The sequence below is a fragment of the Coloeus monedula genome (genome assembly GCF_965178545.1).
Source record: "Coloeus monedula genome assembly, chromosome: 3".
In the NCBI taxonomy this organism is placed as follows: domain Eukaryota; kingdom Metazoa; phylum Chordata; class Aves; order Passeriformes; family Corvidae; genus Coloeus; species Coloeus monedula.
The window spans coordinates 67,520,719-67,541,014 of NC_138783.1; the positions used below are offsets into that span (position 1 = coordinate 67,520,719).

A 20,296-nucleotide genomic window follows, 5' to 3' on the forward strand; every position below is an offset into this window, starting at 1 on the left:
ACTTCTTTCAGTTCTGAGGTGCTAAAGAGAATGCCCTGAAGTGCTGACTTGTGTCAGACTCTCAAACCAGATATTAATAAGAAACTCTACAATCACCTCTTCACTTTGCAGAAATATTTATTTTCACCCACAGGACAAAGGTGTAGATAGACATTATTTTAAAACTTGTTCTGCATTCATAGTCATATAAAAGTAGTTTTAAAAAAATTCTTTACAGATTATTAAAATGTGTATTTCAAAAGTAAACAAAACCTGCTTCTAGCATTTTGCCCATAGGGTAAATGCAAGTACTTGTGATTTCTTCTTGAATTTAAAATCCAGCTATTTTTGTAGCTTCTTTTTCTTTTTCTCTGGTTCATCCTTGCTGCTTGCCTCTGCAGACAGACTTGCAGGCATATCATTTCCTAATATCTACAGTAAGAAAAGAACAGAAGTCAGAAAATTTTTATTCAATTTTTACTATCCTGGTAAAACTTGAGTTTACTTTACAGACCTTTTACAAACACTGTGTCAACCATCAGAAACTTCTGATTTAGAAAATCACCTAAAAGAGGGTCTACCATCTTAGAACAATCACAGGTACAACACTCACCTGAAATAAAAGCTGAAAAAGGCAAAGAGAAGCAGCAGCACCACTCCTGACAAAGCCAGTAGGTTGTCTGCACCCCACCCATCAGCTTGCATTAGCCTTACTCTGTCTGTTGTCAAAGTGTCCCTCTGACTAGAGTCATGGCCATAGGATTGTTCCTGAGTCATGCCCCCAAAAGAAGCTCTTGACAAGCTAGAGTTGGTGAGCACAAGCAGAGGGCAGCTCAGCGTGTGAATGCACAACACGATACAAAGGTTCATTTCTGCTACAACTTTCATTGTCTACTCCCAGTTTTTGAAATCAATAGGGATTAAACTCAACACAGACTGGGGGTGAACAGACTGAGAGCAGCCCTGCTGAGAAGGACTTGGGGGTGCTGGTGGATGAGATGCTGGACATGACCCAGCCATGTGCACTTGCAGCCCAGAAAGCCAAACATGTCCTGGGCTGCATCCAAAGCACCGTGGGCAGCAGGGCAATGCAGGGGATTCTGTATCTCTCTTCTGCTCTGGAGAGACCCCACCTCCATTGCTGCACCCAGCTCTGGGGTCCCAGCACAGGAACGACATGGACCTGTTGAACCGAGTCCCCAGGAGGACCATAAAAATGATCAGAGGGCTGGAGCAGCTCTCCTGTGAGAAAACGCTGATAGAGATGGGGTTGTTAAGCCTGGAGAAGATGTTCTAGGGAGACCTTTGAGCAGCCTTCCAGGACCTGAAAGGGGACCCTACAAGAAGACTGGAGAGGGACTCTTCACACAGGCATCCAGTGCCAGGAAAAGGGGGGAATGGCTTCCCCTCCCCTTTCCCCTCCCTTGCCCCCACCCCCCCAGCTGAAAGAGGGTAGGTTTCATTTAGGTATTAGGAAAAAATTCTTTACTCTGTGTGATGAGGCACTGGAGCAGGTTTCCCAGAGAAGACGTGGATGCTCCCATCCCTGGAAGTGTTCAAGGCCAGGCTGGATGGGGTTTTGAGCAAACTGATCTCATGAAAGGTGTCCCTGCCCATGGCAGGGAGGTTGGAACTAGATGATCTTTAAAAGTCACTTGTGACCCAAACCATTCTATGGTTCAAGCTCATACAACAGCTCAAAGGTCAGAATATATTTACATGTGTTTGGGAGCATCATTTCTCAAGGAAAAAAAAGCAATAGTTTGACTGTACAAACAAAAAGAAGCTCTTGCTTATTTTGGGTTGTCTTTTTCCTCTGAGATTAGGGTTACTGAATTGCTGCAATCATCTTGTTTACCAAGAAAGTCCCATGTACCTTACTCTAAGAGCACAATCTTGTAATGTTATGTAAAATACTTATCAGGCATGAAGTGTGAGAGCAGAAAAAAAATACCAGTGTCCCAAATGCACAAAGAAACTAGAACTGAAAAGTCTTGAGACTAGAGACTGTTATTAGGACATTACAGTTCCTATAACATTATCAAGAGATAATTTTTATATTATGGGAGTTGTAAGACAGAACTGCCGTTGACAGCCAGCAATTATACAGTTTTCTTCTGAGTCACCCATCACAGTTACACTGTAATTCACTGGAGCAAAGAGGAGACCCTACCGAATTTTGGCAGATTTTCAGAGGGGCATTTGATTACAGAACTGTGAAATTCAATACATTACTTCAGCAAATCATCATCTTTCCCAACAGTGGAATATCCTAATGGGCCCAGAACGGAAGTTTAATTTATTCTTTTCAACAACCAGTGAAGGCAGACCTGTGTTTTGTTGAGTGTGAGTATGAAGCTATCATTACAAGCTGCTGCTAAATTATGTTTTTTCTTCTGGGTTAAATTTCAGTTTTACCACATGATGATTTTTTAACATTACTGAAGGATAATACGGTTCTAAGAATTTTGTGCCTTACCTTGGGTTCTACCAAGACCATCCGCATTTTCTGATGCTGGATGTTGGAATCATCTAACATAATGTTCACTTTAACTTTATCAAATACACGTAATGTTGTGTCTTCCACAGTAAGTGATGGCACCTGAAAGTTCAAATTTTGTATAAATACTCACTGTTAGCAATGTCTTATGTTTTTATACAAATAAATATTTTTGTATGAAAATATCACTGCTACATGTAAATAAAAATAACCAAAAATTACTGTACTGAATATTCAGTGTTGTAGCATGTGGTATATAAATTTTTTGCAGTAAAGATTATTAGATGTCAGTACTACCTCTTACAGAAACACATTCCTGTCAGAACCTACCTATTTAAACTTAAAAAATTAGTGGCACTACTACTAGAGGTTAATAAACTTGCATTTAGAAAAGCCTTTCTTACCCTTCTAAATCCAGCTAAAATAGATTTTAGCCATTCTGCTCACTTACCAAATCAAAAAATAAAGGTGTTTAAGAACAAACCTTAAGAATAATAATAAGAACATACCTCACTGTTGTACTCCAGTTTTGGTGTTGGTTTGTCTTTTTCTTCAAAGAAGACTGTTCCTTCTAACCCATACTTGGGAATCAGAACCACAACTGCATTTTTTCTTACAAATAAGATATATGCATCTTCATTTACTACTCCCTTGGTTTTGAAGAACAGCTGTAACAAAAGTAAAACAAATAAGAAAAAAATGCAGTAGAACATTCTCTTCTCAATTACAAATATACTGTCTCAGAAAAATAAAACATTCAAATACTTAGTGATTTTTAGTGGTAATTCTATACTTAGTGATAATTACACAGCATATCCTGAAAGCAGATTTTAAAAAATCACATAAACCATTTGTAACATTACTGTAGTGTTAAGCATTCATATTTATAAAAGCACAAAACTAAAAGAATCCTCAAGATGCCATTCCAAATTTTTCAGAACAAGCAAAGTAATGTTTTAAGCTTTTTGTCAGAAGCATCCCTCAGCCTTTACCATTTCTGCACTCTTGCTTGGTTTTGCACTAGCACTGTCCATAGTTCATCCTAACATCTCAGAACTACTTACCTGTGTATGGAATGCAACAGAGGCCCTTTGTGCATATTGGGCCATTTTATGTCGGTAATTGAGATTTTTACACATCTCTGCCAGTTTGTGTTTGTCTGTAAGTTCTGGATAAGTACTGTCTGCTCCTATGGCCACTGCCAAAAGCCGATGGACGATGATATCAGCATACCTGCAAAGATGAGGTTACAATCATCAATGACATAGTAAAACAGTTTTTAAAAATTAATAAAAAAGTTTCTGAACATACCTTTGTTTTTGTGAATCATACAGATTTAAGTTTTTGTAATAATGACAGTCTGCTGGCAACACCCTCTATTAATTCAGCATCCATCTCTCTGCTGGCCAAAGATGCACTGCAGAGCCAGAATACTGTTATACTCTTTGCTAAAATAAATTCTTTAATGTACCAAGAGAGCCTGTATTGTTGAATGTTTGCAAAAAAAGAAACAAAGTTTTATTTTTGGACTGAAGAATGATCTTCCACCATGGCATTTTAAGCCAATCCCTCTCTCTTCCCTTTCCCATGAAATTAGACAAATTTAGTGTAGAATAGTATTTCAATGCCATTGGTCTGCAAAGCATAATTGTATTTGAACTTCTTGTTGCACAACTTATTATGTCAGCGAGGAACTTTTTAATGCAGCTGGTAAGAACTAAAATTTGCCCTTTAGACTCCTAGAAGTTCCACAAATTACCCATATGAATGCATAGGAACTTTAATCCACATCTAAGGGATTTCACTTGAAATATTTCTGAGGACCACAGTGACAGTTATTTTCTTCAAAACTCAGCTACTTTTCCAAGCAGTATGATTTCATTACAAGGCAACAGCTACGTTACCAGGTTTCCAATTACCAGTGTTTTCATATGTAAAATACAGTCTCAAAATTTAACCACAGCTTCCATCTGAAAAATGACTGAGCAAACTCTGCCTCAGTCTCTGGCTAAGACTAAAGCTGACTGACCCCAAAGTGCATTTCTGTGCCAGGCATCTGCATTAGGGATGTATTCCTATTATTCTTGTAAGTACTTTTAAAAAATGTTACTAAACCTTAGGAGTCATGGACAGTAAACCCGGGAGTGTACATGAGGATGGACCACCAAGCCACTGCTGTTTCAACTGAAATCTAACACTGAACAGAAACTTTGTTTTTAAATGGACACCACCACAATTTCTTGGCAAATAAATCACGTATTTCTTTTCTCTGAAACTTTTATAAACTACAAGTACCTTCTAATAGGCGAGGTAAAGTGGGTATAAATAGGTGAGGCTAAACCATAGTGATGAAAATCATTATCCATTCCTGAGCAGAAATAAACAGCTTGCATCATGCAGCGAGTGGCCAAAATTCTCAGCAGTGTATTTAGGTAAGGGAATGTAGGAGATTCAGCTTTGTCTAATGATTCAGCTAAAGCCTTTGCTGAATCTGTCTTAATTTCCAAATTCTGGAAGGAGAGAAGAAAAGAAATAAAAAACGTCAGGTATTACTAGCAAATATTAAGAATATAAGCAGAAATATAACAGCTACATCTAGGATTATCTTAGCAACTGGCACAGGTATCACACCTAATAATGTGATGGAATGCCACTATTACAAAAGCAAACAAAATCCATGCACAGGTCCCTCCCTCATTATTACTAGTGATCTATGCAAAAAATGAAATAGTGAGTCAGTAGCCTAGGAATTCAGAAAAGACACCCATTCTCAACTGAGAAATATTTTATGCCAATATTAATGAGGTTTTATTTCCTTTGGTTTGGTTTTTCTATCCCTTTATTTAATCAGAAAGAATGTAAAAAAAACCCCGTGTATTTATACCACACACAGATTCTCATCCAAGCACAAGGTAAGTAATTGACTTTATGGTATTTCCTCTGCAAAATGATTAGAATGAATACTCGGAAAAGTGACATGTAAAACTAGTACTGTGTACTAGTACATTTTGCTACCTGTTTGCCAGTGTTCTCTGATAAAAATTCAGCTAGTGTGAAAATACATAATGCATTTTTAATTTTCAGAAACAAGGTAAATTTCATCACATGATCAGCTGAATGCTCTTTCCTTCAAATACAGCACTGACAATGAAGTTTGATCCAGAGATCAAATTATGTCTGTATTATGGTTAGATAATTGCACATTTAGTAAAAAAGTAAATATAGCATATTAATAACTAATTGTGATGGTTGTGTCAAAAGTAGTAAAAAAACCACTTTGGTTTATTTAAAAGAATGTTTATCTATGCGCAGGAATTTAGCTTTCCAAATAAAACAGTACTTAAAAATAATTTTCAGGACACAAATGAAATAATTATCATTATTCCAGTTTTATAGCAGTGGAAAATTAAATGGGCTAGGTTTAGGCTTGTCTATTTATGTCACACTGAGTGAATCTGGGAGCTTCTCTCTTGTCCATAAGAAAAAAAAAATGGGGTGGAGAAAGAGTTGAAGGGAAAAGAAATATGAATGCACATCACAGTAGCTACAGAGTTACAAGTTTAGCTCAGATCAAATATCCTGAAACTGGAAAAGTAATTTTTTCTGTTCAGACTCCTTAATTACACTGGACTTACTTCAGACTAAATAAACCTCTAGCTGATCTATGGGGAGGATGGAAACTATAAACACATTTTCTTACCTCCTGACTTTAAGAGAAACATATTATTTCATGTGACTGAACAATTTCTAAGTACATCAATAATGTATGTGATCCAAAGCCAAAAACTGGCTCAAAAATCACGTGACTTGGAGAGGAGAAACATTCACAGCTCACAAGTGCTACAATGCAAGATTTAAGACACTGATTTGTTTTCTTTACCTAAGAAAGGGTCTAAAAAGTGTAAGATTCTTCTTTTCACCTGAGGTACAATTATCCTGCTACATATACCAGTGATTTCAAAGTGTAGCCGATAAACTTTCAAAATACGGCTTTCCAGCCCTTATTCCTGAATAAGTGACCAACCAGAGAGAAAATACAGTTTTTCATAATTAATTCACTTAATTAATAAGGTAAAAACTTGCCTTGGACTTTGCAGACTTCACAAGGATGTCGTAATTTGATGGGGGAGGAGCAGGATGTTTCCGGAGCAAGGCAAACTCTGGGAACTCATCATAAATTTTTTGTGCAACAGAAATGTTGGCAAGCAACATGAACTCTTCAACCATGGAATTTGTCTCTCTATCAAGATAAACATTTTATATTGTTAAAAGCATTAGACATTTACTTTGAGTGCCTAATGAAGAAACATTCCACCATCCTAACAATGTTGTATAATATTAACTAGTGGTTTTGAACATTTATACAAGTAGGCAAGCAATTTTAAGATTAAAACCAATGCATATTAAGTTCCAAATACTGAATCAGAAGAAAAAAAAAATCCCTGAAATATTCTAAAACATTAAAGAAAAATGCTCATTAAAATGCCTGAAAAGACCAACAAATAAGCCTCTTGACTTCTTTCTGAGAAGTTCACACATGAAACATACAGTTCAAGACTTGCTAAATAAATACTGCAGTAAAATAGAGGAATTCTCTTTTTGAGGATCAGCTTGACCAAAGAAGTTGTGGATGCTCTATCAATGGATGTGTTCAAGCCCAGGCTGGGTGAGGCTTTAAGCAACCTGGTCTAGTGGAAACTGTCTGGGCCCATGGCAGTGTGGTTAGAACTAGGTAGGCTTTCAAGGTCCTTTCCAGCTCAAACCATCCTCTAATTCTATGACTGTCCTGCACTATTATAGGAACTTCATACAGTATTAACTAAATGTTGCTACTTAAACATGTCTTTAATTCCATCCCTACTCTGAATTAACTAATAAATAAAATGCATACTTGAGCTCCTTAGTCTGCAGATCAATAGGATCATGAGTTTCACTGTCCATGTGGAAACGAACTTCTGGTGATGCAAGTGTCAAGGCTCTGGAAGACATTAAGTGGTATTAAAAAATTACAGTAAAGCAGACAGAGCAGCTGAGCTGCAAGCCTGTAACATCATCTGGGTTATCACGACACTATAACTTAAAATTAGCAGAAATTAAAAATAAAATCGTGGAATTAATGTTCAAATTTGCAGGAAACGTCATGTGAATACACACCATAGAAGCTCCTAAAATTTCAAACACTACTCCTCTAGTTGTGTTTCTATGACTCTATGAGATCCATATTGATTGATCTTGTGGAGAAAAAGTTAATATCCCAAGTTTATATTTTTTGGGAAATAAGGATAGGCATTCTTATACAAATCAAAATGGCAAAATACTTCTCTTCCACAAGATTTTCACTAAAAAATGGACACATAACCATTACATATTTTGACAGCAAGAACAGTCAGAAAGAATGGTAGGGGAAAAGGTAACAGGTACATTGCGTGGCTTACCCATTATCAATTCTTTTCTTCTTCAGAACTTTTGCTAATTTGTTTAGTCCACGTAGGCTAGTAGTAATGGCATCATTCATAGTTGCTGAATCAATTCTCATCTGTGCTTCAGCATATGTAAGAGAAGCCTTGAAGAGGTTAAGAAAAAACAGACATCATGATACATAATTGAACACTCTAAAAAGAAAACCATAGTTCCTTCTGTCTTGCATAAAGTGCAGCTTGCTATCGGTAACTTGGTTCACAATAATACAAAGCTTTGCATTCAATACCTAAATGTCTGCTATTCACAAAGAAAAATGGACATATGAGGACAGATCTACGCAAGATACTAAGATACACCCGGCATTTACAGTGGGGTTGTTTTTTGCTGATCACATGTATTTCATATATTAGAGGTCTAATTTTCAGAAATGTATTGAACATCTACAGAATCCACTGAATTTAACTGACTAGATGGTATATATCAGCCATGTCCTATATACATCATACACAGAGTAACTGCACACATAAACACTGCAGCCTTAGAGGTTGAGAAGGATATGGGAGAATCAAACATTTTCTTTATTTTTAGTGTTTCAGTACCATTTTCTAATTCTAATAAAATATAAATCATTAATCAGAAAGAAGACTTTTTTATCAAGTCTGTTGATCATTGTTTTTATAATACAATTTACAGTTTTTTTTCAGAATTATAGTAATATTTACATGACTAACCTTGGAATTAATAATACTCTTTGTAAATCTAGTTTTTAGAATCTCAGCCTTATGGTTCATCTCCCATATGCATGAAAATGCAAGCCTATGGGAGAGAGAGAGAAGGAGGGGAAAATCTGTTAAAATGCATACATAAACATCTGTAGTTTCTTGCCAGGATTATAGTACAGATCATATACATATACCTGTCCACGTTAGATCTCAGGGAGCATAAGTTGGAACTAAGTAGCTCTGGAACCATATCAATCCTCTGCAAAGTAAAGAATAAAAATCAGTACTTTATAAGTTAGTATTTTAACTTCCTGATTTTCAATATAATAAAAGCTTGAAGATAATAATTATTTTTTTTGACAAGAAAGCTCAGGTTTCTGAAAGAAAAGTAAACCACCTTAAGAAAATTCATTCCAAGATTCATTTTAATTATCATCTTTTTAGTAACAGTGATTTCTGAAAAGAAATTGTGGTCTGGAAGAAACAAACAGGACTAAGCCTACAGTGTTAATGAATGCAAATCATAGGAAACTTCAGAGATTTAGCTATGACAAAAAAAGCAGAAAACCAATGGAAAAGGCAAAACCAGGCCACTTCTGCAATTTCATACTGGAATTGAAGCAGTATTCCAGTTTCAGAAGCACATGCTAATAATGCTTCAAACCAGTTGAATGGGATATTGTCCAGATAATGGCTTTTTAAAGATAAAAAGGAAAATAAAATTGTCTTAGACAAATCATCTATTTTTTTTTCCTCCTTAGTTCAGAGATGTTCAGAGATGATTCATTCCAAAGAATTAAAAGAGGAAAGCAATGAAAATCCAACCATTTAATCGTACAAGAAGCTGTAGAAAACAATTACTTTTTCACACAGATACACTGTTGTTCCTCTTTTTACTGACTCCTCATCCAAAGCATTTCCTGGGCGAATAAAATGACTGACATCTGCAATATGTACACCAACCTAGAAAACAAGCATCACGTTATGTGTCTCATGAAACAGAAACGGTTTTCAGAGTGAAATAAACTTTCCCACATTTTTACAAACCATTACAATTTATCCATTCCCAGTTCCTTTCAGCAGCTCCCATATTTCATAAAAACAACAGTTAAAACCTATCATATTAAAAAAAAGAACGGTCGCATCAATTATTCGAAAAAAGAGCATCTGTACATTTAGGGGAAAGTTATATTCACTGCAAATGCAACTCTTCTTTGCCTGAGGGCTCAAATAACCACCTTCATGTTCTTAAGACTCACTGCAAATTTGTTTTTGCTTTTCTGTTTGCTAGACCTTCCACTCTGGCACAAACTGCTATTACAATTCCCAATTAATTTCTAAAGAAGACAATCTGACTAAATCAGATATAAGGGGGTACAGAGCTGGTGTTAAGCCCATAGCTTTTAACTGCCTTTTTTTAAAATTAAACATTAATTCCATAGGCATTACACCAGTATCTTAACTTTTTCTATGATAGCTCCTTATCCTAGCTGTAAATATCCTTGTTTATAATACTCAGCTGAAGCAGTAAATAAATTTTATGTTAAATTCTCATGCTAAATGAAGATAAAGCAGGGTGAATTTAGAAGACACTAAATTCCCACTTTTGACACTGACCTAATGCAAATCAACTCTTTTTATTACCATCTGGCAGCTGTGCAAACACCATTAATTTATTTATAACAGATCTGGAGCTTTGCACATGTCATTTACCACTACTGCACTGTTTGTAAAATAAAGGAACAAGTAAATAAATAAATGACTGGATTGATACAATACCTCTAGATTTCCATTCTCCATTTCTCTACAATGTAATGCATCATCAATATCTGTACAACCAGGAGGATCAACACTACAAACATTCAGATGCCTTAAGTCCTCCCTGTGTTTCATATCCTGAAATTCAAAAGAAGCAAAAAATTGTTTTCAAGAACACCTTCCTTTTCATAGTAAAAATAATCATTTGAGAAAGGCAAGATCTTCCCAAGGAACGAAGCGTTTTCAGAATGTTTGTTTTGCTTTGGGAATTATTTCTGTTTGTTTGTTTTAGGACAAGAACAAAATAGATATGCAGGAACTACAATGATTAAAAAAAACCCCACAGAAGATCAAGTACTAAATTTTTTTTTGGTTTACAGAAGTGAGGAAGAGAATCAGAATACAACCATAGTTTTATCATGATCTTAGAATTAGCAGGACTAGGAATCAAGACTTTTTAAAGTGAAATTTTGACTGATATCCAGCTGAATGACTTGTCTTGGATATGACTGCTCCTAAGTCTAGCTTCCTAAGGCTTAGATGTCTAGATAGTTGAAAAGAACTGCACACTTTAGAAGTATCTACCCTTGCAAAATGGCTACAAAAAGATCTCTTAGACTAGACAACTGATTTTTAGAGAGCTAATTTACACAAAGATCCCTTGTGTTTCCACATTCAGAAAAAAAAAGGAGTAGGTAGTAAATTATAACATAAGTAGCCAACCACCAGGAGATTAAAATGCAAACCTGAAAACACTCAGCCCAACCCAAATTAAAAAATACTGTGCTCAAATTGTTTCCTAATGACATTTTCCTGTAACTTCTAAAGCAACCATTTCCTGTATTTAAGCTACTGTGGAAAATGTAAAATTCACTAACTGTATTTGAATGAGTAATTCTGCAAACACAAATTTCTCTTTCTTTAATTACTGTATTACAGCAGAAATATATTAAAGTTTCCATGCCTCAGATTAATTGGGATGACACATAGGCTGCTGTATTTGGTTACAAAGCTATTTTGCATGATGAAAATCTCCTAGGGATGATTGTATAGTTGCTGGAATTGCAGTCTCTCTCCTTTGCAGAAAACCTTCTTTTATCTTTTTATTCTTTAACAAAACGTGTAGTATCATCTTTATTTTAAAATATTTGTCCTCAACAAACACAGTTTTAGCCAAAATGCAAAAACTTGAAGAGGTCTTATTTCCATTGGAAATCCAGCTGAAAGTTCACACTAAGACAGAACGGTCCTGGACAACATTTCTCGTCTGTTTCTGGTGCATTGGGATATTCAAGAATGTCACAGTTTGCATTGAAGGGGAAGGCACAGTAATTACCACAATAACTTACGAATTATTACCTCTTCGGTAATGCTCCATGGCATTTTTGGTAGGAAACTAAGGACAGCCTGGGAAAAAGCCTGGTGAGGGACATCATGTTCAAGCAGGAGAACTTCTGTCTCTGTCTCTTTATCTCCAGCGCTTCCCAAATTCTTTACAAAATGACCCTGAGGAATAATATAGGTACATACACACACACGTATCAAGCAATACCATTGTGTCCAAAACTAAGTATTTGAGAACATTAACCCTTAGGTTATTCTTATATTAAACTACACAGTAGGAGCAATCTTTTTCAATTTGGTTAACTTTCTCATCTTTAAGAGAAATTTAATTTTAAACATTCATTTGATTCTCTAAGTCTGAACCAAGTCCATCCCCCTCTTTTCTTAGAATGGCTCTAAATTCTCCACAATTAAGACTCCAAAAATTATAAACGTGAAATCATTTTTGCAGGAAGGAAAAACCACTGCTGCAAAAACAGCAGAACTAATACACTCTCATTTCGCTATGGGTTTGGCCTTGTGCCACACATCTCACACCCTAATACCACATCAACTCTACCTTATTCCTCACTTCTCTGCAGTAATGCTGACTTTCTCTTAATGCTTCTTCCATATATTCCATGTCCCTTCAGTTCTCTAAACTAGCGGGAGCCACCTGTGCTCTGCTTCATTACAAGCTGTGTATTCCCACATGAGCCCCTTGAAGACTTCAAAACCCGGCTAGTGTTCAACGCAAATGGAAGGCAGCGTTCTCAGTTTCTCATACAGCCTCTGTTACTTACACTGAACCTTTAACTACTTTTAACCTACTGGCAATTTGATTGCATTTGGTGCATTTGTCAAATATCTGCTAGGACAGTGACTGGTATGCATGAATGAGCAAAATCAGAGCGAAAGATTCACATTTCTAGAAACACAGACTAAAACAACGCAGTCCTTGGTTAGTCTGTATAAAGCACCTTAAGTAGCCCATGTATGTTTCACTGCAGAACTGGATGAGTAAGCTTTTTAAGCATAACCCCATAGCTGGTGGTAAGACCAAATTAAATCATTTGAGGACTTCCTTAATTTGCACCATCAAATGGCACTCAAAGAATTCAAACTTCATGTCAACACTGTTTGCAGTTACTCAGTGTTGCAGATAATAAATATTTTACCGAAGAACACAAAAAATCAGATAGTTAAAAGTTCAGAATAAAATGCTAAACTTACATTCGGATACCTGGAATTCCTGGGCCAACCGTCAATAGCAACAATTATTCTTTGCCCTTCCAATGTATCTGCTTGTCTGGTTTCTATTCGAATGCGAGGAATTCTGCGATCGGCTGGTGTAAACAAATGGCGCCTTGCCTATTAACAACCAGAGAAAGGAACAATTAATTTCCAATTCAAGAAAAAAAACCAACCCTGCACTTACTTTAAGTGAATCATTTCCTCACCTCTTTGATCTGTGACTTGGAAAGCATCCCACAATACGGCCGCCAGTTTCGTTTTATAATGCCCACTACTCTTCCCGTAGGCCTCAGCATGTCCTTGTTAACACAAGTCTTCAGCTGGTAGAAAACAGGTTAAAAATACAGAACTGTCTGAACTCATGTTTAACTACAGCAGGTAACTTAAACTTTAATAGCAACATTTTGTAACTCATTATAAATTCTATTATGACTTCATAAATAGAACCTCCTGTGCCTCCCTGTGCTTTGCGTAACTTTTAGTATTTTCAGTATGTGACACGACTACTTAGCTGCGAGTTAGCAAAGACAGTGGGAGAAGACAGCGTTCTCAGTTTTTTTCTGCTGTTCTTCATTTTTCTGAAATGATGTCCATTAAGAAAACCCAAACAAATAACATTTTCCATGTTATTTTACAACCTATTATTTTAATTTTTTGGAGTCCTTTTATGCTGCCTGAAAATTCTCCAGTAATTCTCCACATAATCATTAAAAAACGTTCCCATGAAATTCAGTGGAAAGGTAATTTTTAAGAAATTATCTTCTTGTACAAGGCATACATGCGTGCGCACTGCATGCACATTAAGTGGAATTACTGAAAGACCCAAAAATATTTTACAACAGGTTCCAAGTGTATGCATTGCCTATAAAAGGTGCCTCTCGGCATGATATACCACCTGCTCCTACTCTAACAAATCCTAATCTGCACATCAGTATATAAAGATTTACATTATTACATGACTACCATTCAGTAACTTCTGGATTTATTAAGCTTAATAAAGTAAAGTGGGAATTTCTAGCAGAGACTAATTAAAAATGATCCATTTTATCCACCATCATGTATTTAACACAACTGTACAATTACAATTAAGTTTCATAATTTCTGTGTTTACATTTTATAAAGAGGATATACAAATCTAAAGCCTAACACTGTCAGGGTACCACAGATTTCATCTCTTTCGTAACACCACAGTTAAGAAAAATTTTTTCTTTCATACAATGTTTTCTTTCTCCTCTTCACTTTCAATGCCCTCTTCACTCTGGCCATCATCTTGCAAAACCACGGAGGACGGTGCCACCCATTCATCTTTTGCCAACAGCTCCACAGCTACAATATCTTCATGAATCGCTCGGTTTAAATGTTTCAATCCCTGTACAATTATCTGGATTTTTTAGAAAACAAAATGGAAATGCAAATATTCATGATGATGAAAACAGAAGACCCAAATCTAAGGAGTGTAACAGAAGAGTAAACATGTATGACAGGCTCTACATTCCAAAGAACATTTTAAAGCATGTTTGTGATGCAGTTTTTTCCTCTGCCAAGGTTTCTTACAGTACAGATGATCTTATTTCAAGATTCCAATTGCTTCTATATGAAATATGTTTTCCCCTGGTTTTTGGGGGTTTAATTAAATCAGACAATCCTATTTTTGCAGGATAGGAGATTCCACATACTACTGAGAACGAGGAATAAAAGAGAGACAAGAGAAGTACCTCCAGCTGCCACAAATAGGGAGGGAGGAGACAACTGCCACTGTTTGGAAACAGCATCTATACATCTGTACCAACTGAGAATCTAGCAGGCAGACAGATGGATTAACTGCTGGGTGGGGAACAGCCCATCTACTCCTCATCTAGCAGGAAAATAGCAGGGGAAACAAAGCAGAACCCCTTAAGGGCTCACAACTGTTTTTTTCCTGAAAATCCTCCTACACACTTGTTCCTGTGTCTTTCACTATGCATCTCAAACTGAGTCTAAAAGCTGTTACGAGTCAATTGAAAAACTATTAACAACCAAGACTCATCTTTATTTTACCAATTGCTTTATCACACTGTAATTTTAAATACATTATTCTTTTTTCAGAAAGAGCATAGTCAGCATTTCAGCAGTCTATATCCATACAAATAAAAAATGCAACCACCAGCAAAAACATCAGAAAAAAACCAGAAGAGTAAAAAATTACTAATATGCTCCATTTTAACATATGTCACCATGAAATAATTAAATTTTAAGTCATTATTAAGGCTAGTTAAAGTTTACAGCATGGAGGTAAAATGAAAATTCACCTCTTTATTTTCTTCAGCATCTCCATGAACCCAAACAGTAGCTTCAAGATAATTCTCTCTGCTTGCCCTGTAAGTTCCTTGGAGGTAAATACCAGATTTTATTCCTTGCTGCAATTTGCTAAGAGGAATATGCTCTGGGAATATTACTTTTCCACCTTCTATTTCTTTCTTTAGGAAAAAAGAAAAAAAAGAGAGGAAATTTTCAGTATTTTATATTCATGTTAATTTCAAAACCAAGCTCAGGAACATGACACACTGAAGCTAACAAACTACCTAATGTAACCTGTGTGTAGGTATGAAAAATGAACAATAATGAAAAATTGTTATTAAGCAGTACTTTTCCTAATGAATCATCAAAAGCATAAAAATATGGCAATCATAGGAACTTTTCCTGTTTTCCTGCACTTACTTAAAAATATACTGCACAATTTTATGTTGATTTGGATACAGTGATTAAACAACCACTTAACAAAGAAAGATTAGCGTAGCAAAGAGTATGGTGCAGAGTGTATATACTGTAAGCTATAGAAAGCATTATGAAAATACATTACTGTGACTAAACTTTGGAGCAGTCAGACAACTGCTTACACCTGAATGATCTACAGTAAACTGCTGAGAACACCTGAGCCCTCCACTTTCTTCCCACTCTTGCATAGAGGTCTATTCTGTTAAAACTAACTCTGATGAAATTAACTTTCCCATTTTTGTGGTGAGTGTTCAGCTTTATCAGTTGTTTGTCAACATATAAGTCTTTGTGTTTATTCTGATAAACACAAAGCACAGGAAGCAGAAGAGGATGTAGCTCAACTCTGAGCTGCAGCCTGCATTTATGTCAACGTCACTATCACCAAAAGAAAATGTTTTTGATCTATAACATAGATTTCCCAGCAGACACGAAACAAAGATCTAAATGGTTTGCAATATATTTTGGTTTTATTTTGTTCCAATTATTTCTCATATTTATACACTTTATTTAACCTACTGTTATTATTCTCATCTTCACAACAGTTAACTAAAGCAACTGGCTTTTTACAGATAACAAGATACATACTAACAGGCATATAAGCAGAACTGAAAATGGCTGCAATATTTCCTTTTTACTTTTCAGTTGTGAAAAAGTTAAATTGCCAAAATGGTAATAAAGTCCAGACTCCTTGTATTCTAAACTGACGTCAGTATCCTGACACACAGTACGCAATATTATACTACAAGCCATTTGCGATTAATTTATTTTATAAAACGAAAATAAAAACATACCCCTTCATCAGATACACAAGCAAGACGATCTACAAGCTCAGGATTAGCTGTCAAGCTTTTTATATATTCCTCACCTAAAAAAGCACACACATAAATATTTATGCAAGAGATGCGTGGGATTTAGGTATGAAGAGACTGCTCAGTTTATTTAACCAATAAATTAAACATACATACTACTTCACTTACATGTATAAGCAGTTATCCCTTCCTCCAGAGCTTTCTCTTTATTAGTTCTGTCATTTGTTAAAAAGACAACTTGAATCTTCTCCTCATCCTCTATTCTCTTCAAGTGTTCATTGTACCATTTCACTGCTACCCGAATGGCTCTGTCATTGCGGTCGTTAGAAGTTTCTCCCCGCTTTTGCTCTATGTACGTTTCTCTAAATAAATTTTAAAAACAAAGGGGGTGCTTGACAAAACAAAACAAATCCCAACATCTATCTATACTTTAAAAAAATTTCCAGACAAATAAGATCAAGGCTGTTAGGCCAAAAAAATCATTACTGTACCCATTTTTATAACAGGTGTAACTCTCCTTAGGCCACTGAAAGGCCAAGAAACAGATAGGTAAAGGAAAATAGGAAGTGTTCATTTCTAATACAACTTTCTCACAGAAAATTGACGAGGTTTGCATTCATGCTGTTAGAACTATGGATTCAAGATTCCTAGAACTATGGTACTGCAGTATTGGAAACTAATAGTGAGCACAAATAAGAGCAAATTAATTGCATCTTCATTTCTTAGAGCTTTCTGTCACTAACTTAAAGGATTTTTGAATTATGCTGCACACTAAGCTGACAATACTAATAAAAGCATTGGAATATGTTTAAAAGGGACACAAAAATGGGAAATCAGTATCCTATTGCTCAAAATAACAGTGCTGTCTATAAAGCTTATTCAGTATTCTAACCCCCTTTTCATAACATACATAGACTTATACTAACTATAAACAGAAAAGCTCCTGGAACATCAACTATTTTCCAACAATATTCCTTAGAAATATACAGTTCTATGACACCAGTGTAATTTTTCTTCCAGTCCACATGTTCCAGTTTTGTTTCCCATTTTCTTTTACCAGGTATCAGCAAAACTTTGTCATAACCCATTCCACACCTTACCTGTGATGCTCATTGGTGAAAGAATAGAAATGTTTTTCTGGGTTTTGAATCAGGTCCCTAATTCGCTTGTACACTGGCGCGCTCCGATTCCTGACTTCTTGTAGGACTGTCTGCAGCACAATGACATTCTTAATAACAGGATCTTCAAGGATATCAATCTGAGGAACAAAATGAATATGAATCAAAATTGTTGTTTAATTCTATCCAATAATAGGACTTGAAATATTTCCTTGGCTAATATGTGAAAAGCTAACATGAATAATGAATGGCACTACTTCTACCTTTTTCTCTCACTACTGGAAAACTGAACAGTGTATTGAGTGTATTGTTTTCTCCTCTTGTGGGGAAAAAAGTCAAATAGGATTTTCCAGCCTGTCTGTGACCTGAAGTGAAGGACTTATTCTGACTTCCAACAAATTAATCCCCAATGTGTGCAGGATTCCAAACAAATGCAAGGCCAAGTGTACACCACAAATTTTGCTTACATAAAATGGGTTCCTGTAAAATTTACCCTTAGTAAACAAAATGCAATTATGCACAATCTGACAGAAATCTGACATAATTTACAGGCTGTCTGCCTTTGTGAGGAATGCAAGCCATAAAATGGTACCCAACTACTCTTATATAGCTGATGTGCCTATGCATGTGTAGGCTTGAGTTCTCCCGAAAAAATCCCACTGTTAAACAGAAATTTGATCCATGGAGTCAAATCAACAGGAATTCTGCAAACTCCTCTTTGCTTTTGAAAGACCTTTTCCTTTTTAAGGAATTTCATTAAATTTCTCAGCACTTTTCTTTGCCAACTCCTGATACCAAGACCAAGAAATGTACACTAGAGACCCATGTAATCTATTGGGAGAAGAAGATGGGAGCTTCACTTCCTAAGCTTGTGGCAAGAAACTGTGCAAACCCACCTGCAAAATGAGACAGTAGTAAGGCTCTAGAGGGCATAGCTAAAAGAATTAAAAGCAATACCAGATGGAGCTTCTGTGAACCTGATATTTACAAGACCTGAAAGATTTAGAGCTGTGGGAAGAAATACAGCATTATTCAATGCATAAGCTGAAGCACCAGGCCAAGTCTTACTGTGGCAAATCTGTTTCAGTTTCTAGGCAAAACCCTTCCCTACTGTTACACAGACTAATCCCCACTTCTCCAGTTCATGTCAGCACACCCAGGCGTTCTCAGAGCATTCTCTAGGACACACATACAAACTTTACCAACAGACACCAAGAAGTCCATTTGTACGAGGCTGAAAATATCCCCCTGACCTGCTGTTTTGGGACGAAAATCCTTACAACTTTTGGGATCTCTGCTGAAACACACAAGTGTTGTGCCTGTCTCCAGAGTACTCCATGTTAGGATTTGTGTATTAGTTCCAGTCTCCAAATTCTGCACAGGGCTATTCTACCTTCTGCACAGGTATTGAAAAACAACCAAAGAAAAAACTTAAATATCAAGCTTGGAAATTACTCCCAGCCTCAAAGTCTACTGTCTGCCCTGCTCAGACTCAAACCTTTGCACAGCTACTGATGGGCTGCAGAGTTAAAGGTGCCCCCGTGCTTCCAGAGTTATACACGGGATGATTTTGCACCTTCTATTCACTACGTAAAATCAACATCACAGTATAAAAAACATAAACCTACATCCTGAAAAACAGAAGAGGCATTCAGAAAAATTCAGTGACCACAGAAGATCCAAAAATTCACTGAAGACACAAAGATCCCAATCGCTATTTCAGAGTCTAACAACTTTCCCTGCTTGAATTTTCATACCCATATCAGACTACAACGAGAAAATTAAATAAATACATACATACTGTTCTTTATTCCTACGATTCAGGCAGAAAAAAAGAGAAACCACAAAAACCAAACCCAACACAACAACAAAAAAGAAAACGACACAACAAACAAGACAAAGAAAAAATCCCACACGCACACACTTTCGCCCCGCATAAAACTGGATCACAGACTAAGACCAGACCAGGCTCGCCGATGCTGTAGCCTTCTCCTCAGGAGCTGGCAGGGGAAGAAAAGACTACCCGGACAGGGATCAAGCAGCCACAGGAAAACAAGGGAGGAGCCAAGCCCGCAGCGCGCTGCCAAACGCGCCTCTCCAGCGGGACGCCGGAATCCACACGGAAACTTACACCCACAGGGATTTAACACGGCCGGCGCGGGGAAGGCTTGAGCCTCCACATGGAGCCCGGCCGGGCCCAGAGGAAGGCAGCGGCGGGCCCTCCCCAGCGCTGAGGCGGCCGCACCATCCGTCCCTCCCGGAGCTGCTGACCTGGTGCAGGAGCAGGTTGGTGTCGGGCAGGACGAAGTGCGGCCCGGGGCAGAGGCTGCTGGCGGGGCCGCTGGGACGCGCCTCCAGCCCGGGCGCGTTCCCGCTGCCGGGCGGGCAGAGGCGGCACGCGGCGGCGCCGCACGCGATGTCATCGCGCAGGTAGTGCTCGCGCACCACCTTCACCACCGCGCCCGCCCGCGTGCGCCTCACGAACGTCCGCGAGGTCAGCATGGCGCGGGGAGCGCGAGGGCGGCGGGAAGCGGCGCGGGGGCCGCGGGGAGCGCGAGGGCGGCGGGAAGCGGCGCGGGGGCCGCGGGGAGCGCGAGGGCGGCGGGAAGCGGCGCGGGAAGCGGCGCGGGAAGCGGGAAGCGCGCAGGAAGCGGCGCC

At 37.5% G+C, this 20,296-nt stretch overlaps 2 protein-coding genes across 2 annotated transcripts in view; one reads left to right on the forward strand and one right to left on the reverse strand.

Moving 5' to 3' along the window:
• Positions 1–180: 180 nt before the first annotated feature.
• DIS3 (DIS3 homolog, exosome endoribonuclease and 3'-5' exoribonuclease) lies at positions 181–20,198 on the reverse strand. The gene is made up of 21 exons (XM_082279262.1): positions 19,910–20,198; positions 17,621–17,778; positions 16,689–16,882; positions 16,503–16,576; positions 15,246–15,413; positions 14,174–14,338; positions 13,164–13,277; positions 12,937–13,074; positions 11,740–11,886; positions 10,402–10,518; positions 9,484–9,585; positions 8,817–8,881; positions 8,632–8,716; positions 7,915–8,042; positions 7,371–7,457; positions 6,563–6,719; positions 4,775–4,989; positions 3,544–3,712; positions 2,989–3,147; positions 2,459–2,581; positions 181–411 (listed from the first exon to the last, which is right to left on the reverse strand). Exons 1-21 carry the CDS (start codon positions 20,138–20,140, stop codon positions 322–324), a joined length of 2,886 nt encoding a protein of 961 aa, XP_082135388.1. The 5' UTR covers positions 20,141–20,198; the 3' UTR covers positions 181–321.
• PIBF1 (progesterone immunomodulatory binding factor 1) overlaps positions 19,789–20,296 on the forward strand; it is a 107,239-nt gene continuing 106,731 nt past the window's right edge. Inside the window, exon 1 of the mRNA XM_082279264.1 lies at positions 19,789–19,924. The gene's annotated coding sequence lies outside the window, so the exon portion shown is untranslated. The remainder of the gene's footprint in view (positions 19,925–20,296) is intronic.

Bases quoted from the DNA above. Each gene is read 5' to 3' on its own strand.
- DIS3 (XM_082279262.1), bottom strand. From the start codon at position 20,140: ATGCTGACCTCGCGGACGTTCGTGAGGCGCACGCGGGCGGGCGCGGTG. The intron at 16,883-17,620 runs GTAAGGTGTGGA...AAATTTATTTAG, and splicing joins TTCACCAATGAGCATCACAG to AGAAACGTACATAGAGCAAA. The intron at 10,519-11,739 runs GTAATAATTCGT...TTTGAATTTCAG, and splicing joins CATGGAGCATTACCGAAGAG to GATATGAAACACAGGGAGGA.